The sequence below is a fragment of the Sardina pilchardus genome, chromosome 8 (genome assembly GCF_963854185.1).
Source record: "Sardina pilchardus chromosome 8, fSarPil1.1, whole genome shotgun sequence".
NCBI lineage: Eukaryota > Metazoa > Chordata > Actinopteri > Clupeiformes > Clupeidae > Sardina > Sardina pilchardus.
Window position 1 is genome coordinate 25,586,422 of NC_085001.1, and position 13,252 is coordinate 25,599,673.

At 45.8% G+C, this 13,252-nt stretch overlaps 1 protein-coding gene across 1 annotated transcript in view; it reads left to right on the forward strand.

Annotated features, from left to right (window-relative positions):
- The window catches only part of LOC134089714 (dematin-like), an 89,691-nt gene that overhangs the window by 66,754 nt on the left and 9,685 nt on the right, over window positions 1–13,252 (forward strand). The window contains exons 2-5 of the mRNA XM_062544158.1: window positions 9,450–9,506; window positions 11,859–11,910; window positions 12,138–12,218; window positions 12,708–12,854. Coding sequence (XP_062400142.1) covers window positions 11,896–11,910; window positions 12,138–12,218; window positions 12,708–12,854 — 243 coding nt within the window. The 5' untranslated portion in view covers window positions 9,450–9,506; window positions 11,859–11,895. The remainder of the gene's footprint in view (window positions 1–9,449; window positions 9,507–11,858; window positions 11,911–12,137; window positions 12,219–12,707; window positions 12,855–13,252) is intronic.

The following is a 13,252-nucleotide window of genomic DNA, read 5'->3' on the forward strand; positions in this document are numbered from 1 at the left end:
TGAATCATTTTCATGAACAGGTTCAGCTTCAGGGTCATTGTCATGTTCTGTTTCAGGGTCATTATCAGTTTCAAAGTCATTATCTTCTGGTTCAGGGTCATCTTCTAAGTCAACTACTGGCCTGGCAGTATGTAGCACTCTTGGGACAGACTCTCTCCGAGTGACACGGTGAGTGACATAATACTCCATGTCAGAGGACGAATCAGAAAACTCCTGTAACTCTTGAGTCTCTGGTCTAGATTCTCTTTGACTTTTCTTTCGAGTGTTTGCTCTGGTCTTGGGTCTGGCAGGTGTATCAGTATCCTGGTCAGTAGATGGCATTCGCACAAGCTGTCCAATAGGAAGAAGGTGGTCCCTATGCATAGTCTTTGTCCCTAGCCTTCCATCCTCCCGTTTGATCTTGAACACAGGTAGGTTTGGCATCTTTCCAATGACAACATACGGATCAGGACTCCACTTACTTTCCAGCTTGTGCTTTCCTCTCAGGCCTAGATTCCGGAGCAGTACTCTGTCGCCGATATCTATGGACTGGAATGCAACTCGACGGTCATACAACCTCTTGTTTCTCTGGTGCCTTTTGTCTGCAGCATCAGAGGCTAACTTGTAGGCTTGTTTCAAGTCTTCCTTCAGCTTGGCGACATAACGGGTGTGAGACACATCTTCTATGCCATCTGGGGATGTTCCAAAGCACAAGTCCACGGGAAGTCTCGCCTCTCTGCCAAACATCAGATGGTAGGGCGAGTACCCTGTGGCATCACACTTTGTACTGTTGTACGCGTGGACCAAGTAAGGCACATGCTGGCTCCACGTACGCTTCTTCTCTCGGCCTAACGTACCTAGCATGGAGAGCAGAGTTCTGTTGAACCTTTCTGGCTGCGGGTCTCCTTGCGGATGATACGGCGTTGTTCGCGACTTGCGTATCCCCATCAAGGTCAACAGCTCTCGGATCAAACGGCTCTCGAAATCTCTTCCTTGATCCGAATGGATCCTAGAAGGCAGTCCATAATGTATGAAATATTTCTCAATCAGGACCTTTGCCACAACATGAGCCTTCTGGCTTTTTGTTGGGAAAGCCTGAGCGTATCTCGTGAAATGATCCGTGACCACTAACACGTTGCTTATGCCTTTGGAGTCAGGCTCCATGGAAAGGAAGTCCATGCACACTAAATCCATAGGCCCATGGCTTATGATCTGGTGCAATGGAGCAGATCTCTGAACAGGAGTCTTGTGAGTGACACACTCCCCACAGTTCTTGATGTATTCTTCCACGTGCATTGACATCCTAGGCCAAAAGAATCTACTTCGGAGCAGGTCAACAGTTCGTTCTTGTCCAAGATGCCCTAGGTCATCATGCATGGCCTGCATAACCATCTCCCGGAACTCCCTTGGCAAGATGAGTTGACTGACCACATCTCCGGATTGTCTCTTGCTGTAACGGTACAGCAATCCATCTTTCATGGACAGCTTCCCAGCTTCTCTCTTCAGTCTGGACATCTCAGGACTCATGTTCACATCCTCTGGCCAGCGCCCATGCTTGACGGCTTGGATGGCTGGTCCAATGACTTCATCCTCTTCTTGAGCCTTCCTGAGACTCACTTTGGACATGAGTTCCAGTGACTTTAACTCCAGATGGGTTGGAAACGCATACAGGTCAGGAACACAGTGAGAAGACGCTCCAAGCTGAGCAACACAGACTGGTGTGCTGCATGCAGACTCTGGGACGCAGACTCTCTGGCAGATGGTCTTCACTCCAGACTGAGGAATAGTCACCCAGCCATTGTCGTCCTCTTCTGGCATATTCCTTGACAACAGGTCGGCATCGATGTTCTGTCGGCCTGGGCGATACTTGACATCAAACTCATACGTTGACAGGGCAGCGAGCCAGCGATGCCCCACCGCATTGAGCTTGGCTGTGGACAGCACGTACGTAAGCGGGTTATTATCAGTACGTACGGTGAATCTTGCCCCATACAGGTAATCGTGGAATTTGTCGACTATGGCCCACTTGAGTGACAAGAATTCCAGCTGATGTATGGGATAATTTCTCTCTGCAGAGCTGATCTTTCTGCTCGCGAAAGCAACTGGTCTCAAGCCTTCAGGGTGTTCTTGGTAAAGAACAGCACCAAGACCCTTCAAGCTTGCGTCCACATGCAGGATGTATGGCTTTTGTGGATTGGCAAATGCCAGGACAGGCGCATGTGTCAAACAGTGAATAATGTGATGAAACGCGTCTGTGCAGGATTTGTCCCATCTTTCTCCGAAAGGCTCGGATTCTTTCAAGTAGACTTTGTTCACATCTTGGACATACTTCTTTCTCTTCTGAGTTGGAGCGTATCCTTTTGTGAGTTCAGTCAGTGGTCTAACGATTGCAGAATAGTTCTGAATGAATCGACGGTAATAACCGCAAAATCCTAGGAAAGATTGTAATGTCTTCAGGTTCGTTGGCATTGGCCATGTAGTGACGGCCTCAATCTTGTTAGGATCTGGGGCGACACCATCTGCAGACACGATGTGCCCCAGGTACTTCACTCTTGGCAGACAGATCTGGCACTTGTCCACTGAGAGTTTCAGCCCAACTTCACCGAGACGATCTAGGACCTTGAGCAGTCTCTCTTCGTGTTCCTCGAGAGTTCTTCCAAACACTATCACATCATCAAGGTACACTAGCACTTGTAAGAGGTTCATGTCACCAACAGCCTTTTCCATTAACCTCTGAAAGGTTGCTGGTGCCCCAGTAATGCCTTGAGGCATTCGCTCGAACTGGAAAAATCCTAATGGGCAAATAAATGCCGTTTTCTCTTTGTCCTCTTCGGACATAGCTATCTGGTAATAGCCCGAACGCAAATCCAGTACAGAGAACCACTGACTCCCTGTCAAGGCATTCAGCGCATCCTCAATGCATGGTGTTGTATACTGGTCTGGTATGGTTCGGCTATTCAACAGTCTGTAATCTATGCACATCCTAATAGCTCCAGTCTTCTTTCTGACTATAACTATTGGCGATGCATAGGGGCTTCGCGACTCTGTGATGATCCCTGCCTGCAGCAGTTCTTGTAAATGCTTTCTAACGTCTTCGATATCCGCAGGGGCCAGCCGGCGTGATCGTTGACGGAAAGGCCGGGAATCAGAAAGTCGGATTCTGTGTTCTACTCCTTTTGCTAATCCCACGTCCCATTCGTGCATTGAGAAGACATGAGACTTCTGAGCCAATTTCTTACATAGTCTGTTCTTCCATTGTTCTGAAATAGGAGAGTCTCCAAAGTTGATCACGCTCTCATCAAAGTCGGAGGACGCAGTCTCCTTAGGAGGAATCGTCGCAACTGAATCAATGTGATACACACATCCAATCACTGTTCCCACCGGTATGGAAGTTTCTCTTGAAGATTCATTCTTCAGTAATATTCTCAAGCTGTTGACATCCAATGCCCCACTGGGCACAACCATGGGATGAAAAATCACATCAGCAGGTAAGGTGGCTGCTGGTGATGAGTCAAACATTAGGATTTCTTGAGCAACAGGCTTCTTCAGCTCAACTTTGCACACAACCTGAGCGTCACCATCTGGGGGTAAGACCAAAGGGCCTGGACCCATCCATCTAACATGGCCAGCCTCATCATCATGGACTGGGACAGCAACACCCTTGAATGCAGGTTGGTCCTCCTTGACACAAACACGAAGGCCTAGTGTTCGGGTGACATCAATGCCACTGTCTTTGCATTGATTCACCAAACGTCTAACATGGCTCGCATTGGTGCCCACAATGACAGATGTCTTATCTTCAGTCCTGGGGTTAGGACATATGAGAGCTAGGACAGTTACAGTCTGACTGGTTCCTAACACCTCAGCTGGATACTCTACATCAACTACCACATAGCCACGATAAGGGTAGCTAGCTCCAGACTCACTTAAACCCCACAAGGACAAACCAGATACAGGCTGAATGGGGATATCAGACAAGTATTTCTGGTACCAGTGTTCAAAAATTATCGTCACCTGAGAACCACTATCTAATAAAGCAGTGCAAGGTTGTCCATTAACCTTCAGCGGCACCAGGCTAGGCGGCCCAACTAACCCATCAGGAATATGCTCACCCTCAGACATGTCAGCGGCACTTTTCTTTACCGAACAGTTAACTGTATCAGCGGCAGCATCACCTGATGGCTGGTTGTTTTTGGACAGCTTCAGAACCTGGATAAGTCTCTTGATAACCTTAGCCTGGTTGTCTGTGTTTTGGCACTTCTTTGCAAAATGTCCACTCTCACCACATCGATAACAGAAGTATTCCTCCGATACTTTGAAGGATCGTTGTGGGGAGCTGGCTACTGGTTTTGAGGTGTTCACAGCTGAAACAGCAGCTTGAGGTTCAGCTATTTTGTTTGTGACTTTCTGTTGCAAGCGCTTCATTTGTTTTTTCAAAGCTGCTATCTCACTGTCCGAACTACACTCACTGTACACTACATTAGGGGGAATGTTATCACTGCTAGCTGTTGTGTCTTGTACTGGCTTAGACGCGACAGCAGCAACCAAGGCCTTAAGTTCTTTGATCTCAGACTTCAAGTTCTGAATTTCAGTCTGTTTTACATCAGCATTCTGCCTTACATTTCCACTTTGCACAACAGGAACAAGCCTATTTCGTGAGGCCTCATATTCCTCTTCTGTGCGTATCTCCTTCAACAGCTGGAGAAAGGTCGGGGGCTTTGCTTTCCTCTCTCTCAGACGAAGGTTAACTAACATCAGATCAGAGGCTATCGCACCACGCAACAACTGTTCAAGTCTCGCTTTATCTGCACACCCAAAGGGAAGACCATCTCTCTGCACAACCCTATTCAACGACTGTTCTAGACGTCTAAGGAAGTCAGACAGCTTCTCACCTGACTGTTGCTGCAGTAAACGAAACGCAAAATACAACTCTTCTCCTGACTCTGCTGTCCCAAAAGCATGCTCAAGCGCCTCTAAGCAGTCTTCAGGGCTCACATCAGGATCACTAGCTCGTGCTGCCTTCACAATGTCAAGTGCAGGACCTCTAAGACTTTCCATCAGTCTCCGCCTCTTCTCTTTGTGAGAGCAGTCACACTCTTCCACCATGAGCCGTGCTTGACCTAACCAGTGGTCGAACTGCTCTTCTCCAGCTGGGGTGGGCAACAACCCAGAGAAAGTCCGAAGGCGGCGATAGCTTCCATGCTCGCTGGCGGACTTCGTCGTCTTGTTAAGCAAATCACTCACAACACGCAGAATGGCCTCTGTTGACTTAGCAGCAGCAGCATCTTCCGGGAACAATGTGTGAAGGTCTTCAACGCACTTACCTGGAGCTTGTGGAGATCCGGACGTCTGAAACTGTGTACTGGCTCGTGTAGCTTCATCTGCTATGATAACTGGCCACGGCCCTCCACCATTAATAGGAAACATTTCAAAGGGAACCATTTCACCTTTTACTACTTCCTTACATTCACACAAGACCAAGTATCGGTTATGTTTACTGTTGAAAGTCCGGCCTCTGACTCGCACACGTCCCAGACACTTCACTGTTTGCATTGCCTCTTCAATTGCACTGATATCTAAATCTTCTTGAATGAGCACCATGACTGCATGAGCCTCATCTAATGCCTCGCCACGGCACCATCCCTTTAATTCTGAAACTAGCTCTATTCTACGTTCCATATTAGCGAATCAGTTAACGCTAAACCAAAGCTTCAAAACAATGATTTTTAAATTGCAAGCTATACAAAAAACAACAAGAAACCCACACTAATCCACATTAGGATCCCAGCGGTGCCTCCATTTTATGTAGCGCCTCTCTAGCGTGTTGGCTATAGTGAGAGGTGGCTAACCTGAGTTCTTTAAACATCTATTCCAAACAATTAAACAAGCGGGGTTTCACTATTAAACTAATCAGCATTAAACTTGTGTGTGTGTCTGTAATTACTAACTTGTATGAAATACTCTTTCCCTTGAAATCACTTTTTAAGCATGAATATGTACACTTTAACATGAAATGAAATGTCTTAGAATTACTTTTAGCCTTTTAACACACTTACTTTTAAGCATTGAATACTCGTTTTCTTAATCAACTTAATATATCAAAATAGTCAGTAAACACAACTGTTTTATAAAAAAAAATGAAATGTTTACTTAGAAAAAGTAGGCAACTTCAACCAAATACTCTTGGCAATATCACTTTTCAAAACACAAATGCATTCACATTCACATTCAAACATAAGGGCCCAAGAAAATAAAATAGCCGGCAAAAACCTATACCATTTTCAAATACCCTTTGAATGTTCACTCGATGCAGGCCTGAATGCAGCTCGAGTGCGTTGTAGCCTTAAACAAAATGGCTGCTTCACCACGTTGGCAAAAACAAAAGAATTGGTACCTGTTTTCAATGTGTATGTAGCTCACGCACGCAGGATCCAAGGCAAACCGCAGCAGGAGAAGTGATGAGAAGATTCACGCTGAAGAGGAGACGTTTGAAGAGAAGATTCATGCAGCTGATGAATCCACCACTTGGAAACGCTATCCGGCTCCGTTGTTCGTCGTCGGTCACGCAGTTCCACACAGGCTTCACTAGTCAAGGTCGCTGGCCGCTAGCTTGTTAGCAAAGTCCATGCAAAAAGCACTAGCCACTTAGTCAGCAACTAAGATAAACTCCTTTCTGTCTTGTCGTGTTGAGTAGTCCACTCAAACAAACAGAACTATCACCATTCACGTTTCTAATAAGAGTTCTGGTCGAACACTCACTAAACTGGTGCATTAACTATCAGAAAATGTCTATTTTCAGCAGGCAACTCGTTTCATACATCTCACTCGTTCGCCGCTCTTCCTCAACTCCCTCATGCTTCATGCGTGGTCTTCACGTTCTCTTCCTCCATTCACTTCCTTGTCCTTTGACCTCAACATACGATTGGCTCATTCACAAAGATTACAGAAATAAAGTAAATTCACGAAACCTTTGTGTAACTCTTTCTTCCTATTATTACAGGCATTTTTAACACATTTGCACATATATTATTACAAAAGAAATATATAACATTTTAAATGCTGTATTCAGTTAAACATGAACATTACTCAATGCATTTCTCTTATTGAGCAAAATCATAACAACATTGCTGGTCAATGAATCTTAACTTTTTAACCTATTTATTAAACAATGAAATTATTTATTCAAACCTGTATATCTTAACCATGAATGAATTTCAACAGGGTTACACTGTCATCTGTAAAGCGCTCTGCATCGATCCGCACCATCAGTGTGAGTTTTTTTGGCTCTGAGTCGCTGTAGCCTGATTTCCCAAACAGTAGTAGATGCAGATGCCATGCTGTTTGGGAGAGAGGGAAGCTATAAATAAGCGGTTTGCAAGTTGCTGGCTCGTGCTCATGTGAGAGAGAGAGAGAGAGAGAGAGAGAGAGAGAGAGAGAGAGAGAGAGAGAGAGAGAGAGAGAGAACACCCCCCCCCCCCCCCCCTCCCCCCGGTATTGGCTCTCCAGAGTCCTCCTCCTCACGTCTGCTGTGGGACAGGCAGGGCGGACGTGGTAGACGGCAGATTGTACCGCTGGAGATCCGCAGGAGGCGTGGAGCTGAACCGGGCTCCTGGCTTATGTAACCCGGTTGGAAATGTCTCGATGACTAAGCGGCCCTGTAATGGTCTCACTGAGTCTCGGAGAATTACCTCCTGTGAGCGATTATCTGAGTGCATGCACATGTGTGTCTGTATTTGTGTGTGTGTGAGAGTGTGTGTATGTGTGTGTGTGTGTGTGTCTGCGAGAAATAGTCTGTGTGTGTGTGTGTGTGTGTGTGTGTGTGTGTGTCTGTGACTATGTCTATACATGTGTGTGTGAGAGAGAGAGAGGGACAGAAAGAGAGAGGGAGAGAGAGCGAGAGAGAGATTAGACAGAATTAATGTGTCATGTGAAGGATGAGTATGTCGCTGCTCTGGTGCCCTTGTCTGTACTATCATTAATCAGAGCAGAAGAATGCAGGCTACCACAAACACTAGTCCGCACGCAAGCACACAGACACACACACACACACACACATAGACTCATGTACACACACACAAAGACACACACACACACTCACGTACACACACACACGTACACACACACATAGACACACACACACACTCACCTACTCACATACACACACACACACACACACACACACACGTACACACACACACACACACACACACACACATACACACACACATACACATGCACACACATACACGCGCACACACACAGATCTGACGGTGCACTCTCCCTCCGCATCCTGGGTCGCAGGCAGCCGCTTTGAATGAGTGCCGCAGTCATCAACCTTCAGTTGGTGACAACATGAATGAACATCCCCTTGTCTCCTCCTATTACGTGTGCTGCTCTCTCCTCTCTCTCCTCCAGCTTCTCCCTTAATTGACTCTCTTTTCTCTCTCTCTTTCTCTGTCACACTCTTTTTTCTCTTTCTTTCTTTCTCTCTCTCATGTGTTTATCTTGCTCTGTCACATCATGTTTAGATGAAAATGAGAGTAACTTGAGTTTATTCACTGCAAATCATGCTTAATTCATCCCAGAAGCGCCTGAAAATTAACAGCTATTCAAGCAAAGACGTTGCATTGGACAAAGCCACGAGGCTATGGATTTACTCTCTGTTAACTCCTGGCTCCATGTGCCAGATTTCAGGACAGCGCTGACTACTGACTTCTTCTCGTCTTTTAATATTGTGAAAATCTCCTTCGCTGTAGTCAAACCGGTGCTTATTGGTGTTAACCTGAAACCTCTTTGAGCAACCAACCAATCAACAAATCTCCCGAGAGGAAATAAGCCTTCTGTGTCTCAGGTCAGAGGTCATAGCACCATGCTTTATTTATTTATTTATGTAACACACGCTGATGTGGAGGAGCCAGGCCCGGGATCGATGGGTTTCAATTGAGATGCAGGACTGGGTTTTCTCTGTTAGTCGAAACAGGGGAGAGAGAGAGAGAGAGAGAGACAGAGAGACGGACAGAGAGAGGTGACAGTGCTTTGGTGCCAGTGAGATAAGTCCCTGTAAAAGGCTTTTTTTGCTCGACCGACATCCACTCTGGCTGTCAATCACAGCGGTGCAGCTGGTGCGTTTGTAAGTTTTATCCCAGTGACAAACAGTTGATCCAGATTTGGAGAGTGTTTGCGCTGGGAGGTCACGGGCTGGTGACCAACAGTGCTGTTTATTTATTTATTTCTCTGTTTATTTATTTATTGCACAAAGACAAAAGTGCCATAGACAACCTTATAACAGGTTGTCATGAAAATAGTTATCATAAGATATCATTTAAACTACATACCAAAGGACCCAAGATTAGAAAGCCTAATGTGGGTACGCCTAATGCTGTGTTTTTTTTGCGTGTGTGTGTGTGTGTGTGTGTGTGTGTGTGTGTGTGGCATACCAGACTGAGTTTGTTCTCATTTGTGTTTTACAGGGCTGGGCTCGGGCTCCCTGACCTGGCTCACTGACATGAATCTTCTGCCCCACTAAGGTAAGCCCATAGACAGAGTGGTACCAGACAATAGGCAGACACACACACACACACACACACACACACACACACACAAACACACACACACACACACACACACACACACACACACACACACACACACACACACACACACACACACACACACACACACACACACACACACACACACACACACACACACACACACACACACACACATGCACATGCATGCACACACACATACACACACACTCAGTAAAGGCTTTTCAAAATAAGCCTTTGAATAACTAGTTCGGAGTTTGATATCCTTCACGCTTCCTGGATCCTGGTAACAGATGTTTCTGGTTCATTAACCAAGATGTATTTTCTGTTCTGAAACATGAAGACATGCATTTATGGTTATTAAATCTGCATTACAGCAAGAGCTACCCAGTTAGGATTTGAAAGTTTTTTCTAACATGAAAATTGAGTGTGTAACAAATCAGAGTGTCAGAGTTATCAGATGTCGTGTTAAACATTCAATCCCTCAACAATAATAAGTATGTTTTTAAAAATTGAATCTTATAATTCTGGGGTTTTCATTAATCCTGGTTCAAGGACCTACTGGACTATATCCACACTAGAGTTTTACAGCTGGAGAGAAGCTGATTGCATTGCATTTTTATAGGATTATTAAATGCCAAGAATAGCGTGTAATGCATTGCACTGCATGTATTTGACATTTGACACGCTTTTCAGAGACAGGGGGGAAGGGTCATACAATCCCAGTCGGTCTCTTAGGAGAAAAGGGATATAATGGCAGGCTTTACCACTTTCATCCATCCATCCGTCTCTCCCTCCCCCACTGGCGCTCTCTTCATCCCTCTCTCCAGACCCCCACCCTCTCTCCATCCCCAACACTCACTCACTCTGCCCATCTTCATCCGTTCTCTATTCCTCCTTTTCATGTTGCTCACTCCATCCATCTATCCCTCCATCCCTCCATCTATCCGTCGCTCTTGACCTCCTCACCTTTACTCTTTGCCTCATCAGCTCTTTCATGTGGCTCTCTTCACTCACTCAGTTTCTTCCTCCTTGCCCTCATGCATAGTCTTTCATCTCATTTCTCCATACTCCGATCCCACCTTGCCATCTGACTGCCTTTCGGTTCCCAGGTCCTTAGTTTCTCTATTTCCCTCTCTCTTTCTGCCCCCCCCCCCCTCTCTCTCTCTCTCTCTCTCTCTCTCTCTCTCTCTCTCTCCCTCAGTTCTATCTCCCTGTATCCCCATCATCATCTCCATAACCCTGTAGAGAGAGAGGCAGCAGCTTAAGCAGTTTTAGCTGCTCTGACTGGGCACTGGGCACTGGGTCATATCCTTATAACGGAGGCTGCACTCCTGGTCTCTTATCTAGCCGACCTCATTGCCGTTTGTTTGACTCTGAGCACAGTAATGGCTGCTGGCACCTAACCAGCAAACCAGGAATGGGTTTGAATTGGGGAGGGTGGTGTAAAGTCGCCCGGTGTGGAGTGTTTTATGCGCTTAAGCCACATGTGTAACAGATTAAACTGGCAGAGGTGTTTGTTTGCGCTCCACTTTTCTCATAATAGCGACGATTAGCAGAGTCCGTTTTGATCGGAATCAGACCGAGGGCGTAGTGTTGGTTTTTCACCGAGTGTGTATGTGGCTGTGTGCATGTGTATGTGAGTGCAAGCTTGGACAATGTGTTTGTGGCTGAAGCCGCTTTTCAGCAGAGCACAAAAGGACCTTAGGCCCCCTAGAATGAGCCTTTTGTGTGGACGTTCACCAGAATGGACCACACAGAGAGCCCTGTACAGTATCTACAGTATTTTCTTTCTCTCTGTCCCTACATCTCTCTCTCCCTCTCTCCTTCTCTCCCTCTTTTCAGTCTTGTTATCTCTTGCTCTTTATCTCATTCAACTTTGAACTGCCTCAGACTTAGACAACTGTAGATTCCACAGACAAACCATATAGATAATGTTCATTTCACAGAAAGCAGAAGACTTACAGTCAGTGGACATTGAACTGTGATTAACAGTCAATAGCACCTGCAGTAACCGAAACTGAAAATGTGCCCAGTGTCAACAAGCCCCATAACAGATAGCTCCTAGGCAGATGGGTTTGGCCCTTGAGTCCTGGATCTGTCCAAGGTTTCTTCCTATATGTATCGCCAATTCTAGGGAGTTTTTCCTTGCCCCTGTTACACATGGCCTTTCTTTGAATGTTTAACACTCTGTAAAGCACCATGAGACATGTGTAATGTTTTGGCGCTGTATAATTGAAATTAAATTGACATTGAAATAACCCATTAAATGTGTTGGCTCCATTGGCAAGTGATGTATAGCTCTACTTTTTTCCTTTCTACCTCCAGTGTGTCCTGATCGAGGGAACCTGCTTTGTAAGCCTCCATGATGATGCACAAGGTGAATTTGTATTTGCCCTGACTGATTACACTGTTTTACTGTACACACACACCACACACACTGCAATGAGATGATACTGGGGGATTGATTGTAACTGACCTGCCCATCCAGTCCCTAGTGGCTTTCCTATGTGGACATTTATTTATACTTTATGCATTTATTCATGTGTCATTTTTGCGTGTGACCTTGACCTTGACCTTTAACCCCTTTTATGTTTTGATGAGCAGCAGCCAGCCATTACGTCACCCGGAAGCGTTTGCTCTCTCCGGGGACCTCATTTGCCAGGGTCACCAGCGGTTACCATTGTGGTGAGTTGAGCCACTTCCTGCCACACTTGTTTCAGTATTATTAGCCTATTTTAAGTGCTTTTACTGATATTGTCAGCAGTGTATCTAGATATAGTTATCAAAGATGAATAAATATTTATAGGATATTGAGAAAATATGCAAATAGTTTGTGTACTAGTTTGTAAGTACGCACATATAACCCATTTATGTAGACCTCTATGAACATAGAGTAAAATGGGGCAGAGAGCACAAGTGTATGTTTGCATGCATGTTTGTGTGTGTGTGTGTGTGTGTGTGTGTGCCTGCCTGAGAGAGAGTGCTCTACAGTATTCTCCCTTATGCCCCAGTTCTGTCTTCAGGCCCTGTGAGAATTCCCCATTGCAACACAGTGCGTTTCAACCTCTCTCTACCCATTTTTGCTTTACCCACTCCTCCTCCCCTCCTTTTCCTGTTTGTGTCCACTCTCTCTCTCTCCCTCTCTCTTGCATTCTGTCTATATTTCACCCCCAGGCTAAGATGGACGACCAGGTCATTGGGTATAAGGACCTGGCCGCCATCCCTAAAGACAAGGCTATACTGGACATCGAGCGGCCGGACCTCATGATGTACGAGCCCCACTTCAGCTACACGCCTTCGGAGCTCTCAGAGTGCAGAGAGGTTTGGGACCGCTTACATTCCGCATCACGCTGCTCGCTTACTGTACAGTATGTCTGACGTTAGCATCACATTATCCCCAACAGAGCCCTCCAAAGGGCTGCGGAAAAGGCATTTTTCAGAAGGAATGATGATTTTCGGAAAGAATTTTCGGAAAGCCATTTTGCAAGGAATGTAGGCTTTGGTGGCATGGCTATTATAATGAATTCTAAGATTAGGCCAAGCTGTGAAGCAGAAGATTCAATTGGTGTGGAAAATTACTGGCCTCAGAGTCTGGGTGTGTTGTGCATGGCGGTGTGGTCTAGATCTGAACATCCTCACTGCTGTAACAGATTCATTAGTGTGGCACAAGAATAGGCACACATGCTTAGACATCGTAGAAACATCTTCTGTTGAGCAGG